Source organism: Microcaecilia unicolor, chromosome 11, assembly GCF_901765095.1.
Source record: "Microcaecilia unicolor chromosome 11, aMicUni1.1, whole genome shotgun sequence".
Classification (NCBI taxonomy): Eukaryota; Metazoa; Chordata; class Amphibia; order Gymnophiona; family Siphonopidae; genus Microcaecilia; species Microcaecilia unicolor.
In genome coordinates, this window is record NC_044041.1 from 96118712 (window position 1) to 96131339 (window position 12628).

The window sequence follows — 12628 nt, forward strand, 5'->3', positions numbered from 1 at the left end:
TGATGAACACGAGCCGGTTCGGGCGGGAAGACGGCCGCCCATGTGCGGTGCGCATGGGCGCGCGAGGACTAGCAAAGGCCTTTGCTAGTGAAGTTCCGATTGGAGGGGCTGCCGTGGACATCACCCATCAGTGAGAACAAGCAGCCTGCTTGTCCTCGGAGAAGGCCTAATTTCACCTTCTTCAGCGACCCTCCAGACCGGTCAAGACGCTTGGGAAGTACCAAAGCAGTATAAGATTAAGGGCGGGAACCTTGAAACCCAGAAGACAACACAGCAGCTCCAAAGCCAGCATCATCTCTTGCTTGAACATCAATCCTATAATGCTTCACAAAGGAATGAATGGAAGACCATGCCGCTGCCTTACAAATGTCCTGCGGGGGAACAAAACTCTCCACCCAGGAAGCGGCTACCCCCTGGTAGAATGTGCCTTAAGCATCGGGGGCACTGCATGTCACTTCAACAAGTAAGCTGAAGCAATAGTCTCTTTCAACCATCGAGCCAGAGTTGCCTTGGAGGCCACTTCATCTTTCTTGGGACCTCCAAACAAAACAAACAACCTATCAGAAGCTCGAAAATCCTGTGTTCTGCTCAAGTAAGAATGCAAAATGCGTCGAACATCCACCTTGGCCAAACGACGTTGAGAATGATCACCCGAATGATCACCCAACACTGGCAATGAAATTACCTGATTTACATGAAAAGAGGACACCACCTTAGGAACGAAGGAAGGAAGGAACCGTCCGTAACGTAACTTTCTCTCTAGCGAAAGACAAGAAGGGCTCCCTACAAGACAAAGCCTGAAGTTCTGAAATTCTATGCACCGAAGAAATGGCCACCAGAAAAACTGTTTTCAGAGTAAGATCCTTACAGGTGCTGGAAGCCAAAAGTTCAAACGGAGGTCCTACCAGTGCCTCTAAAACTAAATTCAAATCCTGAGAAACCATTGGATGACGTGGCGGCCGAAGCAACTTCACTGCCTTCAAGAACCGCCCCACATTCCGGAGAGGCACCAAGGATACTCCCTGAACTTTACCTCTGAAACAAGACAAGGCTACCACCTGCACCTTCAGGGAAGACAGCGAGAGACCCCTGTCTAAACCGTCCTGAAGAAACTCCAAAACGTCCACTATTGAAACACGCAAAGGAAGATAATCCCACTCTTGGCACCAATTCTCGAAAATCCGCCACACACGCACATAAGCCAAAGAAGTAGACCTATTACGAGAACGCAACAGTGTCAATCACCCTGGCAGAAAAACCTTTCTTCCTTAATCTGTGCCTCTCAAGAGCCAAGCCAAGCCGTAAGCGAGAATGGAGAGGGGTTGGTCATCTTGATCGGACCCTGAACCAACCTCACTCGGGTCCCAATGGAATCGGTTCCTGCACTACCAAACGTACCAGATCTCCATACCACGGACAACGTGGCCAATTGGGCGCTACCAGTATCACTGGTCCCGAATGACGCCCGATACGCTGCACTACTCGCCCCACCAGAGGCCATGGCGGGAACACGTAGAGCAACTCTTGATCCGGCCACGGAAGCACCAACACGTTGATCCCCTTGGCTCGAGGATGCCTTCGACGACTGAAAAAGCGAGGGACCTGAGCACTGTCGGCCGACGCCATGAGATCCAACACCGGACGACCCCACTCCAACACTATACGATCGAAGACTGAGGGATGGAGAGACCACTCTCCGGGATCCAATGTGTGCCTGCTCAGAAATTCCACACTCACGTTGTCTACCCCTGCTACGTGTACCGCCGAGAGACCCTGAAGATGAGTTTTTTTGCCCAAAACATTAACTCTGCCGCCTCTACAGCTAGCGGTTGGCTCCTCGTCCCCCCCCCCCCCCGCTGATTTACATATGCAACGGCCGTGGCATTGTCGGAAAGAACCCTGACTGCCTTGCCTTCGAGAAGACCCTGAAAGGACCGAAGAGCCAACCGAATTGCTCGCATCTCCAGGCGATTGATGGACCAATGCGCTTCCTCCAACGTCCTTGGGCTACCTCACCCAGACAATGAGCCCCCCCAGCCCCTCAGACTCACATCCGTGGTAAGCTCTACCCAATTCGGATTGTCTAGCGGCATGCCCTTCACTAGATTCGGAGTGTGAAGCCACCAGCGGAGGCTGTGTCGAGTGACCTCCACCAGAAGAAGTCTCTCTGCCAAACACTGAGACTGAGGGCACCAGCGACTCAACAGAGCTCCCTGCAACTGTCTCATATGGGCCCTGGCCCAAGGAACCACCTCTATTGCTCCCGCCATCAGACCCAAGACCTGAAGATATGCATGCACCGAGGGCGCCCTCTGCGCACAGAGCTCCCGAATCTGCTCCTGCAACTTGGAAATGTGGGAAGCTGTCAGAACACCCGGCCTTTCTCCGTGTCGAAACGCACCCCCAGATATTCTAGGGACTGCGAAGGTACTAGCTGACTCTTGGCCAGATTCACAACCCAGCCCAGCGACTGCAACGAGGTTACCACTCGAGAGGTGGCCTCCTTGCTCTCCGACCTTGATTTGGCTCGAATCAACCAATCGTCTAGATAAGGATGAACCAAAATTCCCTGCTGCCGCCACAACCACCATAACTTTGGAAAAGGTGTGAGGAGCTGTCGCCAGACCGAAGGGAAGCGCACAAAACTGAAAATGCCTCCCTAAGACCGCAAAGCGCAGAAAACGCTGATGCGCTGCCTGAGTGGGAATGTGCAAGTAAGCCTCTGTCAGGTCCAACGAAGTAAGAAATTCCCCTTTCTGAACTGCCACAATTACTGATCGTAAAGTCTCCATCTGAAAAGAGGGAACCTTTAGAGCTGCATTGACTCTCTTGAGGTCTAAAATGGGACAAAATGAGCCCTCTTTTTTGGGAACCACAAAATAAAAGGAATAGCAACCCGTTCCCCTTTCCCCTGGAGGAATGGGAACTACAGCTCCTAAATCAATCAGACGCAACAGAGTATCTCGCACTGCTCTCGAATTGCGCCTCGAATGACAAGGAGACACGAGGAAGAAATCAGAGAGAGGACCTTCGAACTATAGCGCGTAACCGTCTCGCACTACCTGCAGCACCCACTGGTCTGACGTAATCTGGATCCACCTCTGGTAAAACAAGCGTAACAGAGCACCGACGCGCATCAGAGACTGGGCCCCCACACCATCATTGAGAAGCATGGATCGTACCAGCCATTCCCGAAGAGGAATCGCGTCCTCCATGGTGTCCACCCCGAAAGGACTGGGTTCTATGGAAAAATCGACCCCTAGTCGCGCCAGAAGACCTACCCGGCCGATACCGCTTAGCTTCTTGAAATCGTCCGCACACCGCAGCCCCCCTAGAAGCCTTAGGACGAAGCTCTGGAAGCTGAGGGACCTTAGCATCAAAAAGCCCTCTCACCAACTTATCCAACTCCTCCCCAAAAAGCAAAGAACCTTTAAAAGGGCGCAATCAAAGTTTTGCCTAACAGGCCGCATCCGCGACCCAGCCCCACAACCACAGGGCCCGACGAGCTGCAACCGCTAGGGTCATGTTCTTTGCCGATGCCCGTAACAAGTCGTAAAGCGCATCCGCAAAAAAAGATGACCCTATCACCAACTTTGCCAAATCTTCAATCCAGCAGGCCCTATCAGACTGCAGGCTATCAAGGAGCCTCTCAGCCCAGCAGAAACACGCACGAGCTACCAGACCTCCACAAACGGAAGCTTGTAACGCCACAGCAGACAAATCGAAACTCCGCTTCAGAAAGGACTCCAACTTCCTATCCTGAGGATCCCGCAACACAGCCCCACCATCCACTGGAATAGCTGTAGCCTTAGTCACTGCCATCACCACGGCATCCACGGCCGGGGGCTTGAGAGAATCTCTGTCCTCTTGGGGAACAGGATAGAGCTTAGCCATGGTCTGAGCCACTTAACGGAGGAGTGGTATTCCCTGGAGGCTCAGTGTAATCTTCTCTCTCAGGTCTGTGTTCATGGCAAAAGAACGAGACCCGCATAATCCCGTTAACCAACAGGTCCACCTGCTTCCCATCCCCCAGCAGGACCTCTGCAGGATCAAATTTTAAGGTAGCAGACACCTGATCAATAAGTTCAGATAATTCGTCCCTGTGAAAAATCCGAACAACTGAAGGGTCCTCTTCTGGCAACGCAAGCTCCTTATCTTGACCTGCCAGAGACCCCTCGTCCTCTTCCAGTGAACTAAAATCGCCCTCAGAATCTGGGGCAGAAAAAAATCTCCATGTCCTCAGACACACGTGGCCTTTGAGCGGGCCCACCCCCCGTCCCTAGAGTAAGGGGCTCCGCTCGAGAAGGACCCGCCTTCCAGGCCTGAAACATACTCCATATAAAATCCGAAGGAAAACCCATGCTTCCGGAGGCTTCCACCCCCACAGACTGTCCTGCAAACAGGATTCCCTGTGAGGCCACGATCGGCTAAATCCCGACGCGCACAAGACCGACAGCGAAGGAGCTTCCCCGACATGACCCGAAGCAGATACGAACCTAGCTGATCCAAAGTAAAAGCAGTAAAGGCAAACAAAACCTTACCAGAGACCCTGCAAGCCTTAGCTCTCCCATGCTGTCCGACCAACCCCAGATAAAACCAGAGTGCAGCTTGTCTTACTTTTTTTTTTTTTTTTTACTTTATTTGAGCCCCGCTGCTAAAGACTACCAGGCACTCAAGTCTGCAGCACTACCACTGCAGCCGAGGCACAAAGCTGCCCAAAAAGGGAGAGCCAGCCAGGGGGAGGGAACCAGCCACCCGGGTGTGACACCCCAGAGGGGACAATGGCAGGCCCCACCAACCCCTAGCACACCAAGGTATTCCAGGCAGAGGGATTTCCTTTCTCTTTTTCCCTAGGGAAGAAAATCAAACTAATCTTCCTTCCTGTGCAGAAGGAAAGGATCCTCAGAAGCTTAGCTAAAATCGGGTGGCGGAGCAGGTGGGGGGAAGAGGGGTTGGTGGTTTGGAGGCGAGAATAGGGGAGGGCAGACTTATATGGTCTGTGCCAGAGCCGGTGATGGGAGGCGGGACAGGTGGTTGGGAGGCGGGAAAAACTGCTGGGCAGACTTATACGGTCTGTGCCCTGAGAAAGACAGGTACAAATCAAGGTAAGGTGTACACGAGTTTATCTTGGGCAGACTGGATGGACCATGCAGGTCTTTTTCTGCCGTCATCTACTATGTTACTATGTTAAAATTATCTAAATCCTACCAGACCGGACAAGCTGCATGTCTATCCTCTGCTGGAGACTGAGATATACTGGATATGTAGGGCTATATGTACACAGTTAAAAGTTAGTGTTCTCAGTCTCCCTCTGCTGGTAGGCGAGCATAACCCAAGCGTCTTGACCAGTCTGGAGGGTCGCTGAGGAATACTCAGTTCAATTTGGCTTACAAATAATAAGTGAATAAAACATAATAATGTACAGAATATAAAACAAATTACAATAACTTCAAGAAGCAAATTAATACATGTGCAGTACGTAATCAGCGATGTAGACTATCTCAAGGACAAATTAACGGTGGATAAGTGAGAGCAGAATAGGTAATGGCTAGATGGAAAAAAAAGGACAAAACGAGATTAAGAAAAGGAGGTGGGTAAAGTTCAAATAGAGTTCTTTGTATTCTGAAAGGCCAGACTGAAGAAATGTGTTTCTAGAAGACTTCTGAAAGTTAGGTGATCATCTTTAAACTTGATTTAGGAAAAGGATTCCAACTTTTGATACCTTGATAGGAGAAATTAGCAGAGTGAATTGTTTTATATATCACAAGATATTCTGTACATGATGAAACAGCATTAGAAGAGGGTAAGTCAATAAGATTTTTCATATATGATTGGGCTTGATCAAACAGGAGTTCGTGAGTGAAAATGCATAATTTGCCACAAAACATGTAAGAGGCAAACTTATTGGTAACCAGTGTAGCTCATATAAAAGAGGAGTGGCTTTGGCATGGAGATCTACATCTAAGATGAGCAGCAGTATTTTGAGCTGTTTGTAATTTTTTTTTTTAGAAAACCACCTTTAAGTCCAGCATAGATGGAAATGCAATAGTTGAAGTTGATGAGGACAAGGGATTGAACCAAAGTACAAAAGACAAATTTAGAAAAAAAATGTCCTCAATCTCTTTAGCTTCCAAAGTGAGTGAAAGATACTTGAGGTCAACTTAGAGACTTGGTTTTCAAGGGTGAGGAAAAAATCTATTGTGACTCCCAAGATTTTTATTGATGACGCAAGGGAATAGGTTTTGTTCTTAATAGTAAAGATTCATAGGATGATGAGGGTTAGTTATTATTAGGAACTTAGTTTTATCTGTGTTAAGTTTTACTTTGAAATTAGATGCCCATGATTCTGTAAGTTTTATCCCTAGACTAATCATGTGAGTTGTGTCAAGTAATTAGAGAATGGATATAAATGGTAACATCATCAGAATATATGCATGTGGAAAGACCATGTTTTTCTAAAAGATGACCAAGAGGCATCATCATAATGTTAAACAAGATGGGGGAAAGAGGGGAACCCTGAGGGATTCCACAGCCAGGAGCTTAAGTGCAAGAAATTACACCTGATTGATTATGACCTAGCTCTTAGGCCAGAAAAACATTTCAGAACAACTCCACAGATTCTGTAATAGTCAAGAATATTATGATCAACAGGATCCAATGTACTGAAGTATTAATATTTTGTTGCCAAAAGGAAAAGAAACACTAATTATAATACCTACAAGGTCCTCTTTATCACAATTTGTTTTACTTTGTACATACCCATAATTATTTCAGACTTTCACATTAACTGATTATCCTGCCAATATTTTTGCTCTTCCACATCACAATGACTGTGACGAGCTCACTGCATACGTTGGCCTGTAAGATGGCCCTCCATTATCTAGAAAAGTAAAATGTCAGATGGCCCCTCTCAACTATTCATTTAGTTTGCCCTGAAAAGCAGACAATCCCTAATCTCAGAACAAACCTTATCAAACTGGATAGTTGACTGTTTTGTTCTGCTATGTCAATGTAGACAGTCTGTACACTGGACATTCCCCTAATTACAGCACGCAGTCTTTGTTCCATAGCTAGCCCAACACATTTGTTGGGCAGCCACCAACCATTCATACTTTTGCAAAGCACTACTGTCTGGACCATTTGTCAAACATGGACTCAACATTTAGACACACACTGCTTCAATTCTCTTAAAGGCTTCAACTCTCCACAGCTACTACTATCATGGGTTGCAGAATGAATGAAATGTAAACAATATGTATGCAACCCTTGGCTTCGGAGTCACCACTTGTGTGGGTTAAAGATCCTCTGAACATGGAGAAAACAGAGCTGGTTACCTGTAATGGGATGTTTGCTGTGGACAGATGGCTCTTTCACCTACAACACAACCCTTCCATTTGGCCCTTGGTACTGGCTTTTTTGATGAACTGACAAGTAAGTGGGAATACCTGTGCATGCACAGAAATTGCCAGACCAGTGCTGCCATGGTGCCACTACTACTTGTGTGCTGAAAGCTCCAGCTGTCCATGTTGAACATCTGTTACTGTAACCCTGTTTTAACTCCTGCTTTTACGTGTTGATAACATCAGAGAAACCTGCAGATTTTGATAAGCAAAATCAGGTTATGCTTAGCTCTTAGTTTGTCAGTCAGAGGAGGTTCCATAATGAAGTTGCAGTCTTGTTATTTTTAAATTACAGAGTGAGATTGATTATAATCATGGGCTTCTCTAGTGATTTTGTTATGGGGAGAGATGGGTATTTTTTCCACCTGAGTACACCCTTACCACAGCAGGTAAGCAGCTAGGGTTGAGGGTGAGTTGGATAAGTCTGTTGGCTGCTACTGAGCTGCCATGTTACTTTTTGACTGGTCCAGGATTTCTGCCAACCTCATCCTGGTGCATTATGGAACATGCAGAGCTCATGTCAGTGGGTAGAATCATGGACTCAAAATATTTAAGTGCCTTTGAGCTGTAAGTTTAAACTAGGACTGGCCAAAAAGTCTACCTCAAGGAATGGGTAACTTGGCAGCTTTTGGTGTTTATTTGGTGCAAAGGGTGAGATTGTAGCTAGTTTAGCAGGGCCGGCAGACAAGTTAATGCTGATCACCATCTTGAAGACCGGGGCGGGCGGTGGTTCAGTTCTTTGCTTAGATTTATTCCAGCAGTTGAGATGCTGTCAAAAAGTATCCATGGCCCCTATGGGGGAAAAGAAGTACTAATCATAACATCTACAATGTCCTCTTTATCACAATTTTTTTCTTCATTTAGACCCCTATGAAAAATACTGGCTCCCTTATGCTCAATTAAAGAGCATGGGAGAGGTGCTCCTTGCTGAACAAATTTTAGGGTGGTTGTGAAAAAGGGAGAAAAAAATGGGCCTACTCTCAAAACCAAGGAAATCAAAGCAGATAGTGACAAGATGCAGGGCAGCAAAGAGCCAGCACTGTCATACTGGTGGACCCAGATTGTCCTGCTACTGATGACCTAAAGGAGCTAGACCTTAACATCACTTCCTTGCACCATTCTTTGCAACCTTTCTGTTTATCTGGAGTAAGTCATATATGTATTGCTATTTCAATAGTTTCATTGTCCAGCCAAGAAAACCTCAAGTGGCAGGCTACAAATTTAATTTTAAAATAAAATAAAAGCCCCAGGCTAGCAGGCACACAATGGGCTTTGGCATTTGTACAGTGGAGGAGATCTGCTTCTGTTAGTCTCTGCATAATGACCAAAGAACAATGAGGAACAAAGCAGAGCTGTATGGACTTACTAACATGGTCACTCATTATTTTACTGGTGTTTTTGTGCAGAATATTTCAAAAATTTACAAAATACTATAAAAATATAGTACAAAAATATAGTACCAGTGATGGATCATTTCTGAATGTGATTCAAGGAAATAAGACTTTACCAGCAGTGCCAAATCAATACATAATACAGAAACTGGCTCTAGTCAGCCTCTTAGCTGCAAAGTATAAATCTAGCACCAGGAACCTGCACAGTGCTTGAGAAATTTAGGAAAAAAGAGTTCTCTTCTTCGCTTTCAGAGCTGTAGAAGAGGAATGGAACGGGCCCCTAACCAGGGAGAGAGATGCTATAACGTATGACTCTTGTTTTGTCATTAAGTTAACTTTCTAAAATGCCTAAATCAGTTCCCAAAAAACTATGCAATTCCCACATGAAGATAATAGACCATGCAGCAATTTTACTGTTGCCTGCTTTTACTACACAATTCATTTTAAAAAGGTGCAAAAATCACAAGGATAACCTGGTTTACACAGGAAGACTTGTTCCTTTAACTTCCTGCAATATGTTTGTAGCTGTTGGATTTGATCGATGACACTTGATGTACTGTAAGAGAGTAATGTTTGAGATGAACAGTAGAATTCACATTTCAAATGCATAAAAGGAGGTAAGCAAGGGTTAAACACCTGGTCAAATTAATTTTATTTGTGTAAGTTACTCCAGTAACAAAAGCTGTTGCAATGTGCTGTAGCCATTTTGTATTGAGACATCTGGAATTAAGACAATTTCTTTGCTAATACCAATTCTCTAGAAACAGCTTTGCAGTACAGTTGCACTAATGTGTAATGCAAGTGGTCAAGGGCACTGTTACCTATGCATTTTTTTTCAAAACTTTCTCCAGGGTAACTGACAATTAGAGGGCTTTTGTTAGCTTAGCGGGGTTTAAAAAAGGTTTGGATAACTTCCTAAAAGAAAAGTCCATTAGTCATTAGTAACATGGCCATGGGGAAAATACACTGCTTATTTCTAGGATAATCACCATAAAATGTAATACTGCTTTGGGATCCTGCCAGGTACTTGTGACCTGGGTTGGTCACTGTTGGGAAACAGGATACTGGGCTTGATGCACCTTCGGTCTGTCCCAGTATGGCAAACGCTTATGTTCTTAAGAGTGGCAGCTGTTGGTTACCTCTATCCTGAAGGCCTTTTAAAGTTTAGAGAATTTATAACAACCCTCCCACTCAGTGTTGATTAGTTTTCTCACAAGACCAGGGCCCCTACCAACAAACTTTCACAGGTGAGCCACACAGCATACTGCAAATGCCCTCTCAATGTGAGACTTTGGAATGCTTATCTAAGAATTCTGCTGATGATCTTGGGTTTTTGGTAGTAGAATTAATTTACTGATGCAGAATAATAAGCTGGTCCCATGCCTCAGGAAACAGCAGTATAGGTAAATCCTGACTTGGATTCCTATAGGCCAGTAATTCAAAAACCAGTCCTGGTATCCAAATCTATCTCGTGCATGTTCACTGTGGATATCCTGAAAACATGACTGGCTGGAGTTCCCCCAGGGCAGGTTTGGGAAATAGAAGTTGCTTACCTGTAACGGTAGTTCTCCTTGGACAGATGATCTTGCAGCCACACAATTGAAGTGACTCTCCTGTGACGTCACTGACCCGGACTCGTAAAAAGCATAAAAACTATAAAGTCATTACGTATGCGCTCGTGCTATCTCCCACTCCCCAATACAGTATAAATACCGATTGACACCGCCCCTTTAACAGTTCAATGTAATAGCTAGCGTCAACTTCAGGGAGGGATGGGAGGGATTGTGTGGCTGCAAGATCATCTATCCAAGGAGAACTACCATTACAGGTAAGCAACTTCTATTTCTCCCTGGACAGATAGGATCTTGCAGCCCCACAATTGAAGACTCCCTAGCTACACAGGTAACAGTTAAAAACGTAAGTGCATGTAAATTGAAAAGAAACTGGTACCTGTGCCAGTTATAGTTGACGCCTCATACAATAGATGACAACACTGCCTGTCCAAAACCTGCTTCAGCAGAGGAGGCAGTATCGATGCAGTAATGCTTAGTAAACGTATGCATCGTTGACCATGTTGCTGCTCTGCAGATATCCTGCAAAGGAGTTATTTGTAAATTAGCCGTCGTGGCCGCCATGGCCCTGAGATGGTGAGCAGTCACACGAGGGATGTCTGTAGACATGCATGATGGATTAGAGGATTGTGCCAAGTGGTAGCACAAAGCAATACATTTCGCAATCCACTGCGACAAAGTCCCTTTTGTTACCGGCTGTGGATGTTGCTGAGACTGAAGAGAAATAAATAACAGAGACAAGTCTATTTGTAAATTTGGTTCGTTGGAGATAGATGGTAAGAGCTCTCAGACAGTCTAGAGTATACAATCTTTTGTGCTCTTCCGAATCATGCGGAGGAGGATGAAAAGTTGGTAGCATGATGACTTGGTTTAAGTGGTAGGGTGATACAATCTTAGGTAGAACCTTCGGGTGCGTACGAATAGCCTTATCATGGAGCAATTGTGTATATGGAGGATAGTAAACAAGAGCCTGAATCTCACCAATACGTCGCGCAGACGTCAGTGTGATAAGAAACAAACAGGCATATTTTCAAAGCACTTAGCCTTCCAAAGTTCCATAGGTTTATATGGAACTTTGGAAGGCTAAGTGCTTTGAAAATATGCCCAAAAGTCTTCCAGGTAAGGTATTTCAGATCTGTACTGAGCAGTTGTTCAAATGGCGAATCCATAAGTGCATTAAGTACTAAATTCAGGTCCCATGCTGGTGCTGGTGGACGAATAGGTGGGTACAAATGCATGATGCCCTTAAGGAAGCGTTTTGACAAAAGATGTTGCATGAGAGTACAATTGTCCACCGGATCATGGAAGACTGAGAGGGCTGCCAAGTGGAGTCTGACAGATGTATACGACAGCCCAAATTTTGCTAGATGGAGAAGGTAGTCAAAGACCTGGGATATGGAAACAGTCTCCGGGGCAAGATTAGAACTAGAACACCAAGTTGAAAAACGCCTCCACTTTGTTCCATAAGACTTCAAAGTGGACTCCTTCCTTGAAGCTTGCAAAACCTGTAGAACACCCTGGGAAAACATCATGTCAGACTTGGCCTGAGTAGCCAAACCGTGAGACGGAGAGATGCAAGGTCCGGATGCAGAAGGGTGCCCTGATGTTGTGTGATCAAATCCGGTTTTAGCGGTAGTGGAAGTGGAGGTCGTTGTGTGAGGTTTAGTAGAAACGTGAACCATGCTTGTCGTGGCCAATAGGGCGCTATCAGTACAAGAGATGCCCCCTCCGATTTGACTTTCTGAAGTACCTTTGAAATGAGTGGAATCGGGGGGAAGGCGTAAAGAAAGCCTTCTGTCCAAGGAATCTGAAAGGCGTCTTCCGCTACTCTGTTCGGACTGGGAAACTGAATAGAATCTTGGACATTTGTTGTCGAGAGGGGATGCGAATAGATCGATGAGAGAGTGACTCCACCTGCTGAAGAGGTCGCGCGTAACAGTGCTCTTGAGTGACCACTCGTGAGGCTGTAGCTTTCTGCTGAGAGAATCCGCCAAGACATTCTGCACTCCTGCTGAGATTGTGGATTTGTACGCTAGAACCTGTTGCCAGATTCGAGTCACTTCCCTGCAAAGCTGTCGTGAGCCCGTGCCTCCTTGCTTGTTGATGTAGTACATTGTACCTGATTGTCCGTGCGTACTTGGATATGTAGCTGATAAAGGTACCTCCGAAATGCTTGAAGAGCTAACTTGATAGCACGTAGCTCTAGAAGGTTGATGCTGCACTTGGCTTCTGCAGGGGTCCATAGGCCTTGTGTTTTGTAATTTCT

At 45.9% G+C, this 12628-nt stretch overlaps 1 protein-coding gene across 4 annotated transcripts in view; it reads right to left on the minus strand.

Annotated features, from left to right (window-relative positions):
* Positions 1-12628, minus strand: part of C11H19orf44 (chromosome 11 C19orf44 homolog) — an 84344-nt gene that overhangs the window by 19718 nt on the left and 51998 nt on the right. For 2 of the 4 annotated variants that reach the window (XM_030217791.1, XM_030217792.1), the window contains exon 9: positions 8761-9347. In XM_030217791.1, the coding sequence (XP_030073651.1) occupies positions 9270-9347 (78 nt within the window). In that variant the 3' untranslated portion in view covers positions 8761-9269. Of the gene's footprint in view, positions 1-8168; positions 8193-8760; positions 9348-12628 lie in introns of those variants that run through there. The other 2 variants (XM_030217794.1, XM_030217793.1) reach the window with 2 other exon arrangements.